Raw genomic sequence first — 15,053 nt, forward strand, 5'->3', positions numbered from 1 at the left:
CCCTATTTTGGGTGCCCCCCCCCCCCCACCCAATTTTAGAGACCCCCCCCGTCCCCCCCTTCTGGGTGCCCCCCCCCTCACCCCCACCCAATTTTAGAGACCCCCCCCCTTATTTTGGGTGCCCCCCCCCCTACCCAATTTTAGAGACACCCCCCCCATTCTGGGTGCCCCCCCGCATCCCCCCCCCCCCATGTATCTCACTGACAGACCCCCCCCCCCCCATCCACAGCCCCACAGCGACCCCCATTTCCCCCCCCATATCCCAGCCCCACCCCCACTTTACGACCCCCATTTTTGGGCTGCCCCCCCCATCCGACCCCCCCCATTTTTGTGCCCCCCCCCCCTGCGCACCCCCAACTCAACATTAGTCAAGAGCTGCCCCACAAACAGCCTCATATTGACCCCCATATCTCAGCCCCCCCATGCATTACGACCCCCATTTTTGGGCTGCTCCCCCATCTGACCCCCCCCCCCATTTTTTGTGCCCCCCCCCGCCCCCCCCCATGTACCTCACTGACAGACCCCCCCCCCCCCATCCACAGCCCCACAGCGACCCCCATTTCCCCCCCCATATCCCAGCCCCCCCCCACTTTACAACCCCCATTTTTGGGCTGCCCCCCCATCTGACCCCCCCCTCATTTTTTGTGCCCCCCCCGCCGCGCCCCCCCCCCATTTCAGCTGTCGGTGAAGAACTGTTTCATCCGGGGCTCGGTGGTTCGTTACGTGCAGCTGCCCGCAGACGAGGTGGACACGCAGCTGCTGCAGGACGCGGCCCGAAAAGAGGCACTGACCCAAAAACAGTGACCCCCCCCCCAAAAAATATTGGGGGGGGGGGGGGGATGAAAATATGGGGGGGGGCAAAAAGTTGGGGGGGGGCACGGAAATGTGCAGGGGGGTGTGAAAGTATGGAGGTGGGGGCACGGGTGGGGGAAGGGGGGGGGGGATGGGGTGCAGCCTGGTGGGGGGTGTGAAGCTGTGACCCCCCCCCCTGTGGGGGGGGGGAATAAAAAGTATGGAGGGGGGGGCGTGTGATGGTTGTGGTTCTGTAATGGGGGGGGTTGTGAGGGGGGGGGTTGGGGGAGGTTGGGGGGGGGGTTTTAAGGGGGCAGGGTTGGGGGGGGGATTGGGGGGGGGGTTTCAATGGGGGAGGGTTGGGGGGGGTTGCAAGGGGGGAGGGTTGGGGGGGTTGAGGGGGGGGTTTCAAGGGGGGAGGGTTGGGGGGGGAGTTGAGGGGGGGGTTTTAAGGGGGCGGGGTTGGGGGGGGATTGGGGGGGGTTTCAAGGGGGGAGGGTTGGGGGGGTTGAGGGGGGGGTTTCAAGGGGGGAGGATTGAGGGGGGGAGTTGAGGGGGGGGGGTTTAAGGGGGCGGGGTTGGGGGGGGGTTGAGGGGGGGGTTTTAAGGGGGCAGGGTTGGGGGGGGGATGGGGGGGTTTCAATGGGGGAGGGGTTGGGGGGGGTTGACGGGGGGGAGGGTTGGGGGGGTTGAGAAGGGGGGACGGTTGGGGGGGGTTGAGGGGGGGGGTTTCAAGGGGGGAGGGTTGGGGGGGGGAGTTGAGAGGGGGGTTTTAAGGGGGCAGGGTTGGGGGGGGGTTTAAGGGGGCAGGGTTGGGGGGGGATGGGGGGGTTTCAATGGGGGAGGGTTGGGGGGGGTTGAGGGGGGGGGACGGTTGGGGGGGGTTTCAAGGGGGGAGGATTGGGGGGGGGTTGCAAGGGGGGAGGGTTGGGGGGTGGAGTTGAGGGGGGGGTTTTAAGGGGGGGAGGATTGGGGGGGGGTTGCAAGGGGGGAGGGTTGAGGGGGGGGGAGTTGAGGGGGGGTTGCAAGGGGGGAGGGTTGGTGGGGGTTTCAAGGGAGGACGGTTGGGGGGGGTTGAGGGGGGGGTTTCAAGGGGGCAGGGTTGGGGGGGGGTTTAAGGGGGCAGGGTTGGGGGGGGATGGGGGGGTTTCAATGGGGGAGGGTTGGGGGGGGTTGAGGGGGGGGTTTTAAGGGGGCAGGGTTGGGGGGGGATTTGGGGGGGGTTTCAATGGGGGAGGGTTGGGGGGGGGGTTGCAAGGGGGGAGGGTTGGGGGGGTTGAGGGGGGGGGTTTCAAGGGGGGAGGATTGAGGGGGGTAGTTGAGGGGGGGGTTTCAAGGGGAGATGGTTGGGGGAGTTTCAAGGGGGGAGGATTGAGGGGGGGTTGCAAGGGGGGACGGTTGGGGGGGGGAGTTGAGGGGGGACGGTTGGGGGGGGTTGCAAGAGGGGAGGATTGGGGGGGTTGAGGGGGGGGGTTTTCAAGGGGGGAGGATTGAGGGGAGGGTTGTGGGGGTGTGGAAAGGAAAATATGGGGGGGGGGGGGGGGGCACCGGGATTGAGGGGGGCATGAAAATGATGGGGGGCACGAGAATGATGGGGGGGGGACGACACAGGAAACAGTGGGGGGGGCACAGTGTCCTTATGGGTCCCTATGTTTTCCTGTGGGTCCCTATGGGTTCCTATGGGTTCTCTACAGGTTTCTATGGGTCCCTATGGTTCCCTATGGGTCCCTGTGTTTTCTTGTGGGTCCCCATGTGTCCCTATGGGTCCCCATGTGTCCCTATGTGTTCCTGTGGGTCCCCATGCATCCCTATGGGTCCCTATGGATCCCTATGGCTCCCTGTGTTTTCCTGTGGGTCCCCATGTGTCCCTATGGGTCCCTATGGATCTCTATGGATCCCTATGGGTCCCTGTGTTCTCCTGTGGGTCCCTATGTGTCCCTATGGGTCCCTATGGATCTCTATGGATCCCTATGGGTCTCTGTTTTCCTGTGGGTCCCTATGTGTCGCTATGGGTCCCTATGGGTTCCTATGGGTCTGTACAGGTTTCTATGGGTCCTTTTGGGGTTTCTATGGGTCCCTACAGTTCCCTATGTGTCCCTATGGATCCCTGTGTTTTCCTGTGGGTGCCCATGTGTCCCCATGTGTCCCTTTGGGTCCCTATGGATCTCTATGGATCCCTATGGGTCCCTATGTTTTCCTGTGGGTCCCCATGTGTCCCTATGGGTCCCTATGGATCTCTATGGATCCCTATGGGTCTCTGTTTTCCTGTGGGTCCCCATGCGTCCCTATGGGTCCCTATGGATCTCTATGGATCCCTATGGGTCTCTGTTTTCCTGTGGGTCCCCATGCGTCCCTATGGGTCCCTATGGATCTCTATGGATCCCTATGGGTCTCTGTTTTCCTGTGGGTCCCTATGGATCTCTATGGATCCCTATGGCTCCCTGTGTTTTACTCTGGGTCCCCATGTGTCCCTATGGGTCCCTATGGGTTCCTTTGGGTCTGTACAGGTTTCTATGGGTCCTTTTGGGGTTTCTATGGGTCCCTACAGTTCCCTATGTGTCCCTATGGATCCCTGTGTTTTCCTGTGGGTGCCCATGTGTCCCCATGTGTCCCTTTGGGTCCCTATGGATCTCTATGGATCCCTATGGGTCCCTATGTTTTCCTGTGGGTCCCCATGTGTCCCTATGGGTCCCTATGGATCTCTATGGATCCCTATGGGTCTCTGTTTTCCTGTGGGTCCCCATGCGTCCCTATGGGTCCCTATGGATCTCTATGGATCCCTATGGGTCTCTGTTTTCCTGTGGGTCCCCATGCGTCCCTATGGGTCCCTATGGATCTCTATGGATCCCTATGGGTCTCTGTTTTCCTGTGGGTCCCTATGGATCTCTATGGATCCCTATGGCTCCCTGTGTTTTACTCTGGGTCCCCATGTGTCCCTATGGGTCCCTATGGGTTCCTTTGGGTCTGTACAGGTTTCTATGGGTCCTTTTGGGGTTTCTATGGGTCCCTACAGTTCCCTATGTGTCCCTATGGATCCCTGTGTTTTCCTGTGGGTGCCCATGTGTCCCCATGTGTCCCTTTGGGTCCCTATGGATCTCTATGGATCCCTATGGGTCTCTGTTTTCCTGTGGGTCCCCATGTGTCCCTATGGGTCCCTATGGATCTCTATGAATCCCTATGGCTCCCTGTGTTTTCCTGTGGGTCCCCATGTGTCCCTATGGGTCCCTATGGATCTCTATGGATCCCTATGGGTCCCTGTGTTTTCCTGTGGGTCCCTATGGATCTCTATGGATCCCTATGGGTCCCTGTGTTTTCCTGTGGGTCATTATGTGTCCCTATGGGTCCCTATGGATCTCTATGGATCCCTGTGGGTCCCCATGTGTCCCTATGGATCTCTATGGATCCCTATGGGTCCCTGTGTTTTCCTGTGGGTCCCCATGTGTCCCTTTGGCTCCGTACGGCAGGCAGCGCATCGAGGATGTTTGGTGGTTGCGGTCTCCATCTTTATTGTCCCCTCCCCTCCCCCCCCCCCCCCTCCCCCCCCCTTGATGCCTATGGCAGGAAGCCCAGCTCCTCGTCCTTCAGCACCTCCCGCAGCCACGGCAGCACCTCGACGAGGCTGATGTGAAAATCTCGGGCGTGGGGGGGGGGAGAGGCCCCGCCCCCCCCCCTTGCAAACGTCCTCCACTCCCCAGCTGATCACCCCGACCTGCAGGGGGCGCCGCCACCCGGGGAAAGGGGGGGGGGGAACGGGGCGTCACACGATGGGGGCGTCGCGACGGGGGGCGGGGAGGCGTCAAAACGGGGGCGTGGTGACGTCACAATAGGGGGCGGGGCTTCGCAATGGGGGCGTTGTGACGTCACAATAGGGGGCGGGGGTTCGCAATGGGGGCGTTGTGACGTCACAATGGGGAGCGGGGAAGTGTCACAATGGAGGCGTGGCGTCACGATGGGGGGCGTGGTGACGTCCCAATAGGGGGCGGGGCTTCGCGATGGGGGCGTGGTGACGTCCCAATAGGGGGCGGGGCTTCGCGATGGGGGCGTGGTGACGTCCCAATAGGGGGCGGGGCTTCGCGATGGGGGCGTGGTGACGTCCCAATAGGGGGCGTGACTTCGCAATGGGGGCGTGGTGACGTCCCAATAGGGGGCGGGGCTTCGCGATGGGGGCGTGGTGACGTCCCAATAGGGGGCGGGGCTTCGCGATGGGGGCGTGGTAACGTCCCAATAGGGGGCGGGGCTTTCGCGATGGGGGCGTGGTGTCGTCCCAATAGGGGGCGGGGCTTCACAATGGGGGCGTGGTGACGCCATAATAGGCGTGGGGCGGTTTCACAATGGGGGCTTTGTGAACGTCACAACGGGGGCGGGGCTTCACAATGGGGGCGTTGTGACGTCACAATTGGGGGCGGGGAGGCGTCACAACGGGGGGCGGGGCTTCACAGCGGTGGCGTGGTGCCGTCACCGTGGGGTGTTGTGACGTCATCATGGGAGCAGGGCAACGTCGCAACACGGACGTCGTGATGTCACAGTGCGGGGGGGGGGGTGTTGTGACGTCACAAGTGGGGCGTGGCACCGTAGGGGAGGGGGTTGCAGTGGGGGGGGAGGGAGGGGCGTGATGACATCACGGTGGGGTTGTGACATGAGAATGAGAGGTTGTGGTGACGTCATAGCTGGGCTGTGACATCATGGGGGATCGTGATGACGTCGCAACGGGGGATCGCGACATCAGCATGGGCGGGGGGGGGGCGGGGGGGGTGGGGGGACATCATACGTGGGGCCCAGCGCTCCCAGTTCACCCCACACACCCCTCCCAGTTCCTCCCAGTCCTCTCCCAGTGCTCCCAGTCTATCCCAGTATATCCCCATCCCCTCCCAATCCCTCCCAGTTCTTCCCAGTACACCCCCAGTCCCTTCCCAGTCCATCCCAGTTCCTCCCAGTCCACCCCAGTTCCTCCCAGTCCATCCCAGTCCACCCCAGTTCCTCCCAGTCCTCTCCCAGTCCTCTCCCAGTCCCTCCCAGTCCATCCCACTCCCCTCCCAGTCCACCCCAGTCCCTCCCAGTCCCTCCCAGTATACCCCCAGTCCACCCCAGTCCCTCCCAGTTCACCCCCAGTTCCTCCCAGTCCACCCCAGTCCCTCCCAGTTCCTCCCAGTTCCTCCCAGTCCACCCCAGTTCCTCCCAGTTCTTCCCAGTTCCTCCCAGTCCCTCCCAGTATCCCCAGACCTGGAAGTAGCGTTTCCCTCTGGTGACGATGACGGGACCGCCGGAGTCACCTGGGGGGGGAACTGGGATGAACTGGGAGCGACTGGGATGGACTGGGAGGGACTGGGGGGAACTGGGAGGGACTGGGGCGCACCAGGATGAACTGGGATGGACTGGAAGGAACTGGGAGGGACTGGATGAACTGCGATGGCACTGGGGGTTACTGGTTGTTACTGGGATGGCACTGGGGGTTACTGGGATGTACTGGGATGGCACTGGGATGGACTGTGGTGGACTGCGATGGCACTGGGGGTTACTGATTGTTACTGGGATGGCACTGGGATGTACTGGGATGGCACTGGGGGTTACTGGATGGCACTGGGGGTTACTGGGGTGGCACTGGGGGTTACTGGGATGGACTGGGATGAACTGAGATGGCACTGGTTGTAACTGGGATGTACTGGGATGGCACTGGGATGTACTGGGATGGCACTAGGGGTAACTGGGATGGCACTGGTTGTTACTGGGATGGCACTGGTTGTTACTGGGGTGGCACTGGGATGGACTGCGATGAACTGGGATGGCAACTGGTTGTTACTGGGATGAACTGGGATGTACTGGGATGTACTGGGATGGCACTGTGCCGCTGTGCACTGGTTTGTACTGGTTGTTACCAGTGCGTAGTGGTTTGCACTGGTTTGTAGTGGTGTGCACTGGTTTGTACTGGTTGCTACTGGTTTGTAGCAGGCTGTACTGGTTTGTACTGGTTTGTACTGGTTGTTACTGGTTTGTAGCAGGCTGTACTGGTCTGTACTGGTCTGTACTGGTTGTTACTGGTTTGTAGCGGCCTGTACTGGTTTGTACTGGTTTGTACTGGTTGTTACTGGTGCGTAGTGGTTTGTACTGGTCTGTACTGGTTGCTACTGGTTTGTAGCGGCCTGTACTGGTCTGTACTGGTTGTTACTGGTTTGTAGCGGCCTGTACTGGTCTGTACTGGTTGTTACTGGTTTGTACTGGTCTGTACTGGTCTGTACTGGTTGCTACTGGTTGGTAGCGGCCTGTACTGGTCTGTACTGGTCTGTACTGGTTGTTACTGGTCTGTACTGGTTTGTACTGGTCTGTACTGGTTTGTACTGGTCTGTACTGGTTGTTGCTGGTTTGTAGCGGCCTGTACTGGTTTGTACTGGTTTGTACTAATTGTTACCAGTGCGTAGTGGTTTGTACTGGTCTGTACTGGTTGTTACTGGTCTGTACTGGTTTGTACTGGTTGTTACTGGTTTGTAGCGGCCTGTACTGGTTTGTACTGGTCTGTACTGGTTGTTACTGGTCTGTACTGGTCTGTACTGGTTGTTACTGGTTTGTACTGGTCTGTACTGGTCTGTACTGGTTGTTACTGGTTTGTACTGGTTTGTACTGGTCTGTACTGGTTGCTACTGGTTTGTAGCGGGCTGTACTGGTTTGTACTGGTCTGTACTGGTTGTTACTGGTTTGTAGCAGGCTGTACTGGTTTGTATTGGTCTGTACTGGTTTGTACTGGTTGTTACTGGTCTGTACTGGTTGTTACTGGTCTGTACTGGTCTGTACTGGTCTGTACTGGTCTGTACTGGTTTGTACTGGTCTGTACTGGTTGTTACTGGTTGTTACTGGTCTGTACTGGTCTGTACTGGTCAGTACTGGTTGTTACTGGTTTGTACTGGTCTGTACTGGTTGTTACTATTTTGTACTGGTCTGTACTGGTTGTTACTGGTTGGTAGCGGCCTGTACTGGTTTGTACTGGTCTGTACTGGTTGTTACTGGTCTGTACTGGTCTGTACTGGTCTGTACTGGTTTGTACTGGTCTGTACTGGTTGTTACTGGTCTGTACTGGTCTGTACTGGTTGTTACTGGTTTGTACTGGTCTGTACTGGTCTGTACTGGTCTGTACTGGTTGTTACTGGTTTGTACTGGTTGTTACTGGTCTGTACTGGTCAGTACTGGTTGTTACTGGTTGTTGTCGCCGTACCCCTGCAGGCGTTGGGGTCGACGCTGGGCTCGGTGCCCCCGGAGCAGAGGAAGCGCTGGGTGACGACGTCGCTCACCGACGTCACGTTGCTGTAGGGGCCGCGCGCGCAGAGCGTCGCGTTCACAGGGGGGGCGCTGGGGGGGGAGAGGGGTCACGGGGTCAGAGGTCACGGGGTCAGGAAGGGGTCACGGGGTGACAGGGTCAGGATGGGGTCACGGGTCAGAGGAAGGGGGTCAGGAAAGGGTGATGGGGTCAGAGGTCACAGGGTCAGGAAGGGGTCACAGGGTCAGGGGTCACAGGGTCAGAGGTCACGGGGTCAGAGGGTCAGGAAGGGGTGATGGGGTCAGAGGTCACAGGGTCAGAGGGTCAGGAAGGGGTGATGGGTCAGAGGTCATGGGGTCAGGAAGGGGTCACAGGGTCAGGAAAGGGTCACAGGGTCAGTGGGTCAGGAAGGGGTGATGGGGTCAGAGGTCATGGGGTCAGGAAGGGGTCACAGGGTCAGGGGTCACAGGGTCAGGGGTCACGGGGTCAGGAAGGGGTCACGGGGTGACAGGGTCAGGATGGGGTCACGGGTCAGAGGAAGGGGGTCAGGAAAGGGTGATGGGGTCAGAGGTCACAGGGTCAGGAAGGGGTCACAGGGTCAGGGGTCACAGGGTCAGAGGTCACGGGGTCAGAGGGTCAGGAAGGGGTGATGGGGTCAGAGGTCACAGGGTCAGAGGGTCAGGAAGGGGTGATGGGTCAGAGGTCATGGGGTCAGGAAGGGGTCACAGGGTCAGGAAAGGGTCACAGGGTCAGAGGGTCAGGAAGGGGTGATGGGTCAGAGGTCATGGGGTCAGGAAGGGGTCACAGGGTCAGGAAAGGGTCACAGGGTCAGAGGGTCAGGAAGGGGTGATGGGTCAGAGGTCGTGGGGTCAGGAAGGGGTCACAGGGTCAGAGGTCACAGGGTCAGGAAAGGGTCACGGGGTCAGTGGGTCTGGAAGGGGTGATGGGTCAGAGGTCACAGGGTCAGGAAGGGGTCACAGGGTCAGGGGTCACAGGGTCAGGAAAGGGTCACAGGGTCAGAGGGTCAGGAAGGGGTGATGGGGTCAGAGGTCGTGGGGTCAGGAAGGGGTCCCGGGCTTACGGGGTCAGGAAGGCTTGGCGGGGGTCAAGAAAGGGTCAGAGGGTCAGGAAGGGGTCAGGGGTCACAGGGTAAGTTTGGGGTCACAGGGTGAGAGTTCACGGGGTCAGCATGGGGTCAGAGGGTCAGCATGGGGTTATGGGGTGACAGGATCAGTATGAGGTCAAAGGGTCAGTGTGGGCTCAGGGGTCACGGGGTCAGTTTGGGGTCACAGGGTCAGAGGTCATGGGTTCAGTATGGGGACAGGGTCACAGAGTCAGTTTGGGGTCATGGGGTCAGAGGTCACGGGTCAGTATGGGGTCACAGGATTAGTATGGGGTGATGGGTCTGAATGGGGTCAAAGGGTCAGCATGGGGTCAGGGGTCACGGGGTCAGTTTTGGGGTCACAGGGTCAGAGGTCACGGGGTCGGTATGGGGTCAGAGGGTCAGCATGGGGTTATGGGGTGACGGGGTCGGTACGGGGTTACGGGACGCTGGGGTCAGCAGAGGTTCACGGGGTCAGAGGTCACGGGGTCAGAGGTCAAAGGTCACCTGGTCCCCGAGGCGCAGGTGGATGTGGCGGCGCTGCAGCCCCTCGGAGCCGCGGTCAGAGACGAAAAAGGCCGGGACGTTGGAGGGGGGGCAGCAGCAGGCGGCCTGGGGGGGGGGGGGGGACAGGGGGGTTGTGGGGTTTTGTGGGGTTTTGTGGGGTCATGGGGGGTATGGGGTCGTTATGGGGGTTGCATGGGGGGATATGGGGGATATGGGGTTGTATGGGGGGGGATATGGGATTGTGTGGGGGGATATGGGATTGTATGGGGAGATATGGGGGATCTGGGGTTGTATGGGGGGATATGGGGTTGTGTGGGGGGATATGGGGGATATGGGGTTGTATGGGGGGATATGGGGGGATATGGGGTTGTGTGGGGGGATATGGGGGATATGGGGTTGTATGGGGGGATATGGGATTGTATGGGGAGATATGGGGGATATGGGGTTGTGTGGGGGTATATGGGGTTGTATGGGGAGATATGGGGGGATATGGTGTTGTATGGGGGGATATGGGGTTGTGTGGGGGGATATGGGGCTGTATGGGGAGATATAGGGGGATATGGGGTTGTGTGGGGTTTTGTGGGGTCATGGGGGGTATGGGGTCGTTATGGGGGTTGCATGGGGGATATGGGGTTGTAAGGGGGGATATGGGGGATATGGGGTTGTATGGGGGGATATGGGATTGTGTGGGGGGGATATGGGGTTGTATGGGGAGATATGGGGGATATGGGGTTGTATGGGGGGATATGGGGTTGTGTGGGGGGATATGGGGGATATGGGGTTGTATGGGGAGATATGGGGGGATATGGGGTTGTATGGGGAGATATGGGGGGATATGGGGTTGTATGGGGAGATATGGGGGGATATGGGGTTGTGTGGGGGGATATGGGGGATATGGGGTTGTATGGGGGGATATGGGGTTGTGGGGGGGGATATGGGGCTGTATGGGGAGATATGGGGGGATATGGGGTTGTATGTGGGGTTTTGTGGGGTCATGGGGGGTATGGGGTGGTTATGGGGGTTGCATGGGGGGATATGGGGTTGTGTGGGGGGATATGGGGTTGTAAGGGGGGACATGGGATTGTATGGGGAGATATGGGGTTGTGTGGGGAGATATGGGGAATATGGGGTTGTGTTGGGGGATATGGGGTTGTATGGGGAGATATGGGGGATCTGGGGTTGTATGGGGGGATATGGGTTGTGTGGGGGGATATGGGGGATATGGGGTTGTATGGGGGATATGGGGGGATATGGGGTTGTGTGGGGGGATATGGGGGATATGGGGTTGTATGGGGGGATATGGGATTGTATGGGAGATATGGGGGATATGGGGTTGTGTGGGGGTATATGGGGTTGTATGGGGAGATATGGGGGGATATGGTGTTGTATGGGGGGATATGGGGTTGTGTGGGGGGATATGGGGCTGTATGGGGAGATATGGGGGGATATGGGGTTGTATGGGGGGATATGGGTTGTGGGGGGGGATATGGGATTGTATGGGGAGATATGGGGGATATGGGGTTGTGTGGGGGTATATGGGGTTGTAAGGGGGGATATGGGGGATATGGGGTTGTATGGGGGGATATGGGGTTGTGGGGGGGGATATGGGATTGTATGGGAGATATGGGGGGATATGGGGTTGTGTGGGGTTTTGTGGGGGGAGATGGAGGGTATGGGGTCGTTATGGGGGTTGCATGGGGGGATATGGGGTTGTAAGGGGGGATATGGGGGATATGGGATTGTGTGGGGGGATATGGGGTTGTATGGGGAGATATGGGATTGTGTGGGGGGATATGGGGGATATGGGGGGATATGGGGGGATATGGGGTTGTGTGGGGGGATATGGGGGATATGGGGTTGTATGGGGGGATATGGGGTTGTGGGGGGGGATATGGGATTGTATGGGGAGATATGGGGGATATGGGGTTGTGTGGGGGTATATGGGGTTGTATGGGGAGATATGGGGGGATATGGGGTTGTGTGGGGGTATATGGGGTTGTATGGGGAGATATGGGGGGATATGGGGTTGTATGGGGGGATATGGGGTTGTTTGGGGGGATATGGGGTTGTAAGGGGGGATATGGGATTGTATGGTGGGATATGGGGGGATATGGGGTTGTGTGGGGTTGCACGGGGGGATTTGGGGGGATATGGGGGTAATGGGGTTAGGGGCGTTATGGGGTGATGCAGTTATGGGGTGATGGGGTGTTACTGGGGTTATGGGGCATTATGGGGTGATGGGGTTGAGGCTGTTATGGGGTGATGGGGCCATGATGGGGTTGGGGCCGTTATGGGGTGACGCAGTTATGGGGTGATGGGGCTGTGATGGGGTTGGGGCCGTTATGGGGTGACGCAGTTATGGGGTGATGGGGCCGTGATGGGGTTGGGGCTGTTATGGGGCGTTATGGGGTGTTATGGGGTTGAGGCTGTTATGGGGTGATGCAGTTGTGGGGTGACGGGGCCGTTATGGGGTTGGGGCTGTTATGGGGTGACACAGTTATGGGGTGATGGGACGTGATGGGGTTGGGGCCATTATGGGGTGAAGCAGTTATGGGGTGTTATGGGGTTGAGGCAGTTATGGGGTGATGCAGTTATGGGGTGATGGGGGTGTTATGGGGTTGAGGCCGTTATGGGGTGACACAGTTATGGGGTGATGCAGTTATGGGGTGATGGGGTGTTAGGGGTTGAGGCCGTTATGGGGTGATGCAGCTGTGGGGTGACGGGGCTGTAATGGGGTTGGGGCTGTGATGGGGTGACGCAGTTATGGGGTGATGGGACGTTATGGGGTTGGGGCCATTATGGGGTGATGCAGTTATGGGGTGATGGGCCGTGATGGGGTTGAGGCCGTTATGGGGTGATGCAGTTATGGGGTTATGGGGCGTTATGGGGTGATGGGGTTGAGGCTGTTATGGGGTGATGGGGCTGTGATGGGGTTGGGGCCGATATGGGGTGACGCAGTTATGGGGTTGGGGCCGTTATGGGGTTATGGGGCGTTATGGGGTTGAGGCCGTTATGGGGTGACACAGTTATGGGGTTATGGGGCGCTATGGGGTGTTATGGGGTTGAGGCCGTTATGGGGTGATGCAATTATGGGGACTTATGGGGTGTTATGGGGTTGAGGCCGTTATGGGGTGATGCAATTATGGGGAGTTATGGGGTGTTATGGGGCTGGGGCCGTTATGGGGTGACGCAGTTATGGGGCGCTATGGGGCGGTGTGGCCGCTGTGGGGCGCTGTGCTCACGGTGCTCAGTGCAGGTGCTGAGCGCAGGCTGCAGCCGCAGAGCGCGGGAGGAAACCTCAGTGCAGGGCAGGCAGAGCGGCCTGCGGGCACACAGCAAATGGACCCATAGGGACCCACAGGGACCCATAGGGACCCCATAAGGACCCATAGGGACCCACAGGGACCCATAGGGACCCATAGGAACCATAGGGACCCATAGAGACCACATAGGAACCACAGGGACCCATAGGGACCCATAGGGACCATAGGGACCCCATAAGGACCCATAGGGACCTATAGGCACCCACAGGGACCCATAGGGACATATACAGACCCCATAAGGACCCACAGGGACCCTATAAGGACCCACAGGGACCATAGGGAACCCATAAAGACCCACAGGGACCACAGGGACCCATAGGGACCCCATAAGGACCCACAGCGACCAATAGGGGACCATAGGGACCCATAGGGACCCCATAAGGACCCACAGGGACCCATAGAGACCACATAGGAACCACAGGGACCCATAGGGATCCATAGGGACCATAGGGACCCCATAGGAACCACAGGGACCCCATAGGAACCACAGGAACCCATAGGGACCCCATAAGGACCCACAGGGACCCACAGGGACCCATAGAGACCACATAGGAACCACAGGGACCCATAGGGACCCATAGGGACCATAGGGACCCCATAAGGACCCACAGGGACTCACAGGGACCATAGGGGCCCCATAGGAATCACAGGGACCCATACGGACCCATAAGGGCCCATAGGGACCCACAGGGACCCATACAGACCCCATAAGGACCATTGGGACCCATTGGGACCATAGGGACCCACAGGGACCCATAGGGACCCCATAAGGACCCATAGGGACCCATTGGGACCATAGGGACCCACAGGGACCCATAGGGACCCCATAGGAACCACAGGGACCCCATAGGAACCACAGGAACCCATAGGGACCCATAAGGACCCACAGGGACCCACAGGGACCCCATAGGGACCACAGGCATCCATAGGGGACCCCATATGAACCACGGGGACCCATAGGGACCTATAGGGACCCCATAGGAATCACAGGGACCCATAGGGACCCATAAGGACCCATAGGGACCCACAGGGACCCATACAGACCCCATAAGAACCCATAGGGACCCACAGGGACCCATAGGGACCCATAGGGACCCCATAAGGACCCATAGGGACCCATAGGGACCGTAGGGACCCATAGGGACCCATAGGGACCCATAGGGACCCCATAAGGACCCATAGGGACCCATAGGAACCACAGGGACCCATAGGGACCCATAGGGACCCATACAGACCCCATAAGGTCCCATAGAGACCCCATAAGGACCTACAGGGACCCATAGGGACCCATAGGGACCCCATAGGAATCACAGGGACCCCACTGAGACCCATAGGGACTCCATCCCATAATAGCAGTGACCTGATGCTATCAGAGAACTCCAGGGGCTCCTGGAGCTGCACCAAAGCGACGTCGTAGTCGTAGAATTCGGGGACCCCCCTCTGGATTCGCCCCCCCAAATCGTACTGAGGGTGGATGTGCAGCTCTGCAGCGCGGCGCTCCTCCGCTCCTGGGGGGGGAAAGGGGGCAAAAATGGGGGGAAATGGCCCCAAAATGGCCAAAAATGGCTGAAAACGGACCCAAAATGACCCCAAAATGGACCCAAATCGACCCCAAATGCCCCAAAATAGCCCCAAACTGCACTGAAATCAACCCAAAATGGCACCCAGGGGATCCAAAGGCACCAAAATGGCCTCAAATCAACCCAAAATGGCACCCAAGGGACCCAAATGTACTAAAATGGCCCCAAAATGGCCCCAAAATGGCCCCAAAATGGCACCCAGGGGATCCAAAGGCACCAAAATGGCCCCAAATCAACCCAAAATGGCACCAAAATGGCCCCAAATGACCCCAAAATGGCACCCAGGGGATCCAAGGGCACCAAAATGGCCCAAATGGCACCAAAATGGCACTCAGGGGCAGCAAAAGGCATCAAAATGGCCACAAAATGGTCCCAAAATGGCACCAAAGGGTCACAAAATGACCTAAAATGGACCGAAAACGGCCAAAAATGGCTGAAAACGGACCCAAAATGGACCCAAAATGGACCCAAATCAACCCCAAATGCCCCAAATGGCCCCAAACTGC

The 15,053-nt window shown here is 59.1% G+C and overlaps 1 protein-coding gene across 1 annotated transcript in view; it reads right to left on the bottom strand.

Annotated features, from left to right (window-relative positions):
- Positions 1–4,338: 4,338 nt before the first annotated feature.
- Positions 4,339–15,053, bottom strand: part of LOC125686229 (complement factor B-like) — a 57,770-nt gene continuing 47,055 nt past the window's right edge. Inside the window, 6 exon segments of the mRNA XM_048929989.1 lie at positions 4,339–4,501; positions 6,013–6,062; positions 7,994–8,127; positions 9,645–9,749; positions 12,887–12,966; positions 14,328–14,475. Coding sequence (XP_048785946.1) covers positions 9,700–9,749; positions 12,887–12,966; positions 14,328–14,475 — 278 coding nt within the window. The 3' untranslated portion in view covers positions 4,339–4,501; positions 6,013–6,062; positions 7,994–8,127; positions 9,645–9,699.

The sequence above is a fragment of the Lagopus muta genome, chromosome 33 (genome assembly GCF_023343835.1).
Source record: "Lagopus muta isolate bLagMut1 chromosome 33, bLagMut1 primary, whole genome shotgun sequence".
NCBI lineage: Eukaryota > Metazoa > Chordata > Aves > Galliformes > Phasianidae > Lagopus > Lagopus muta.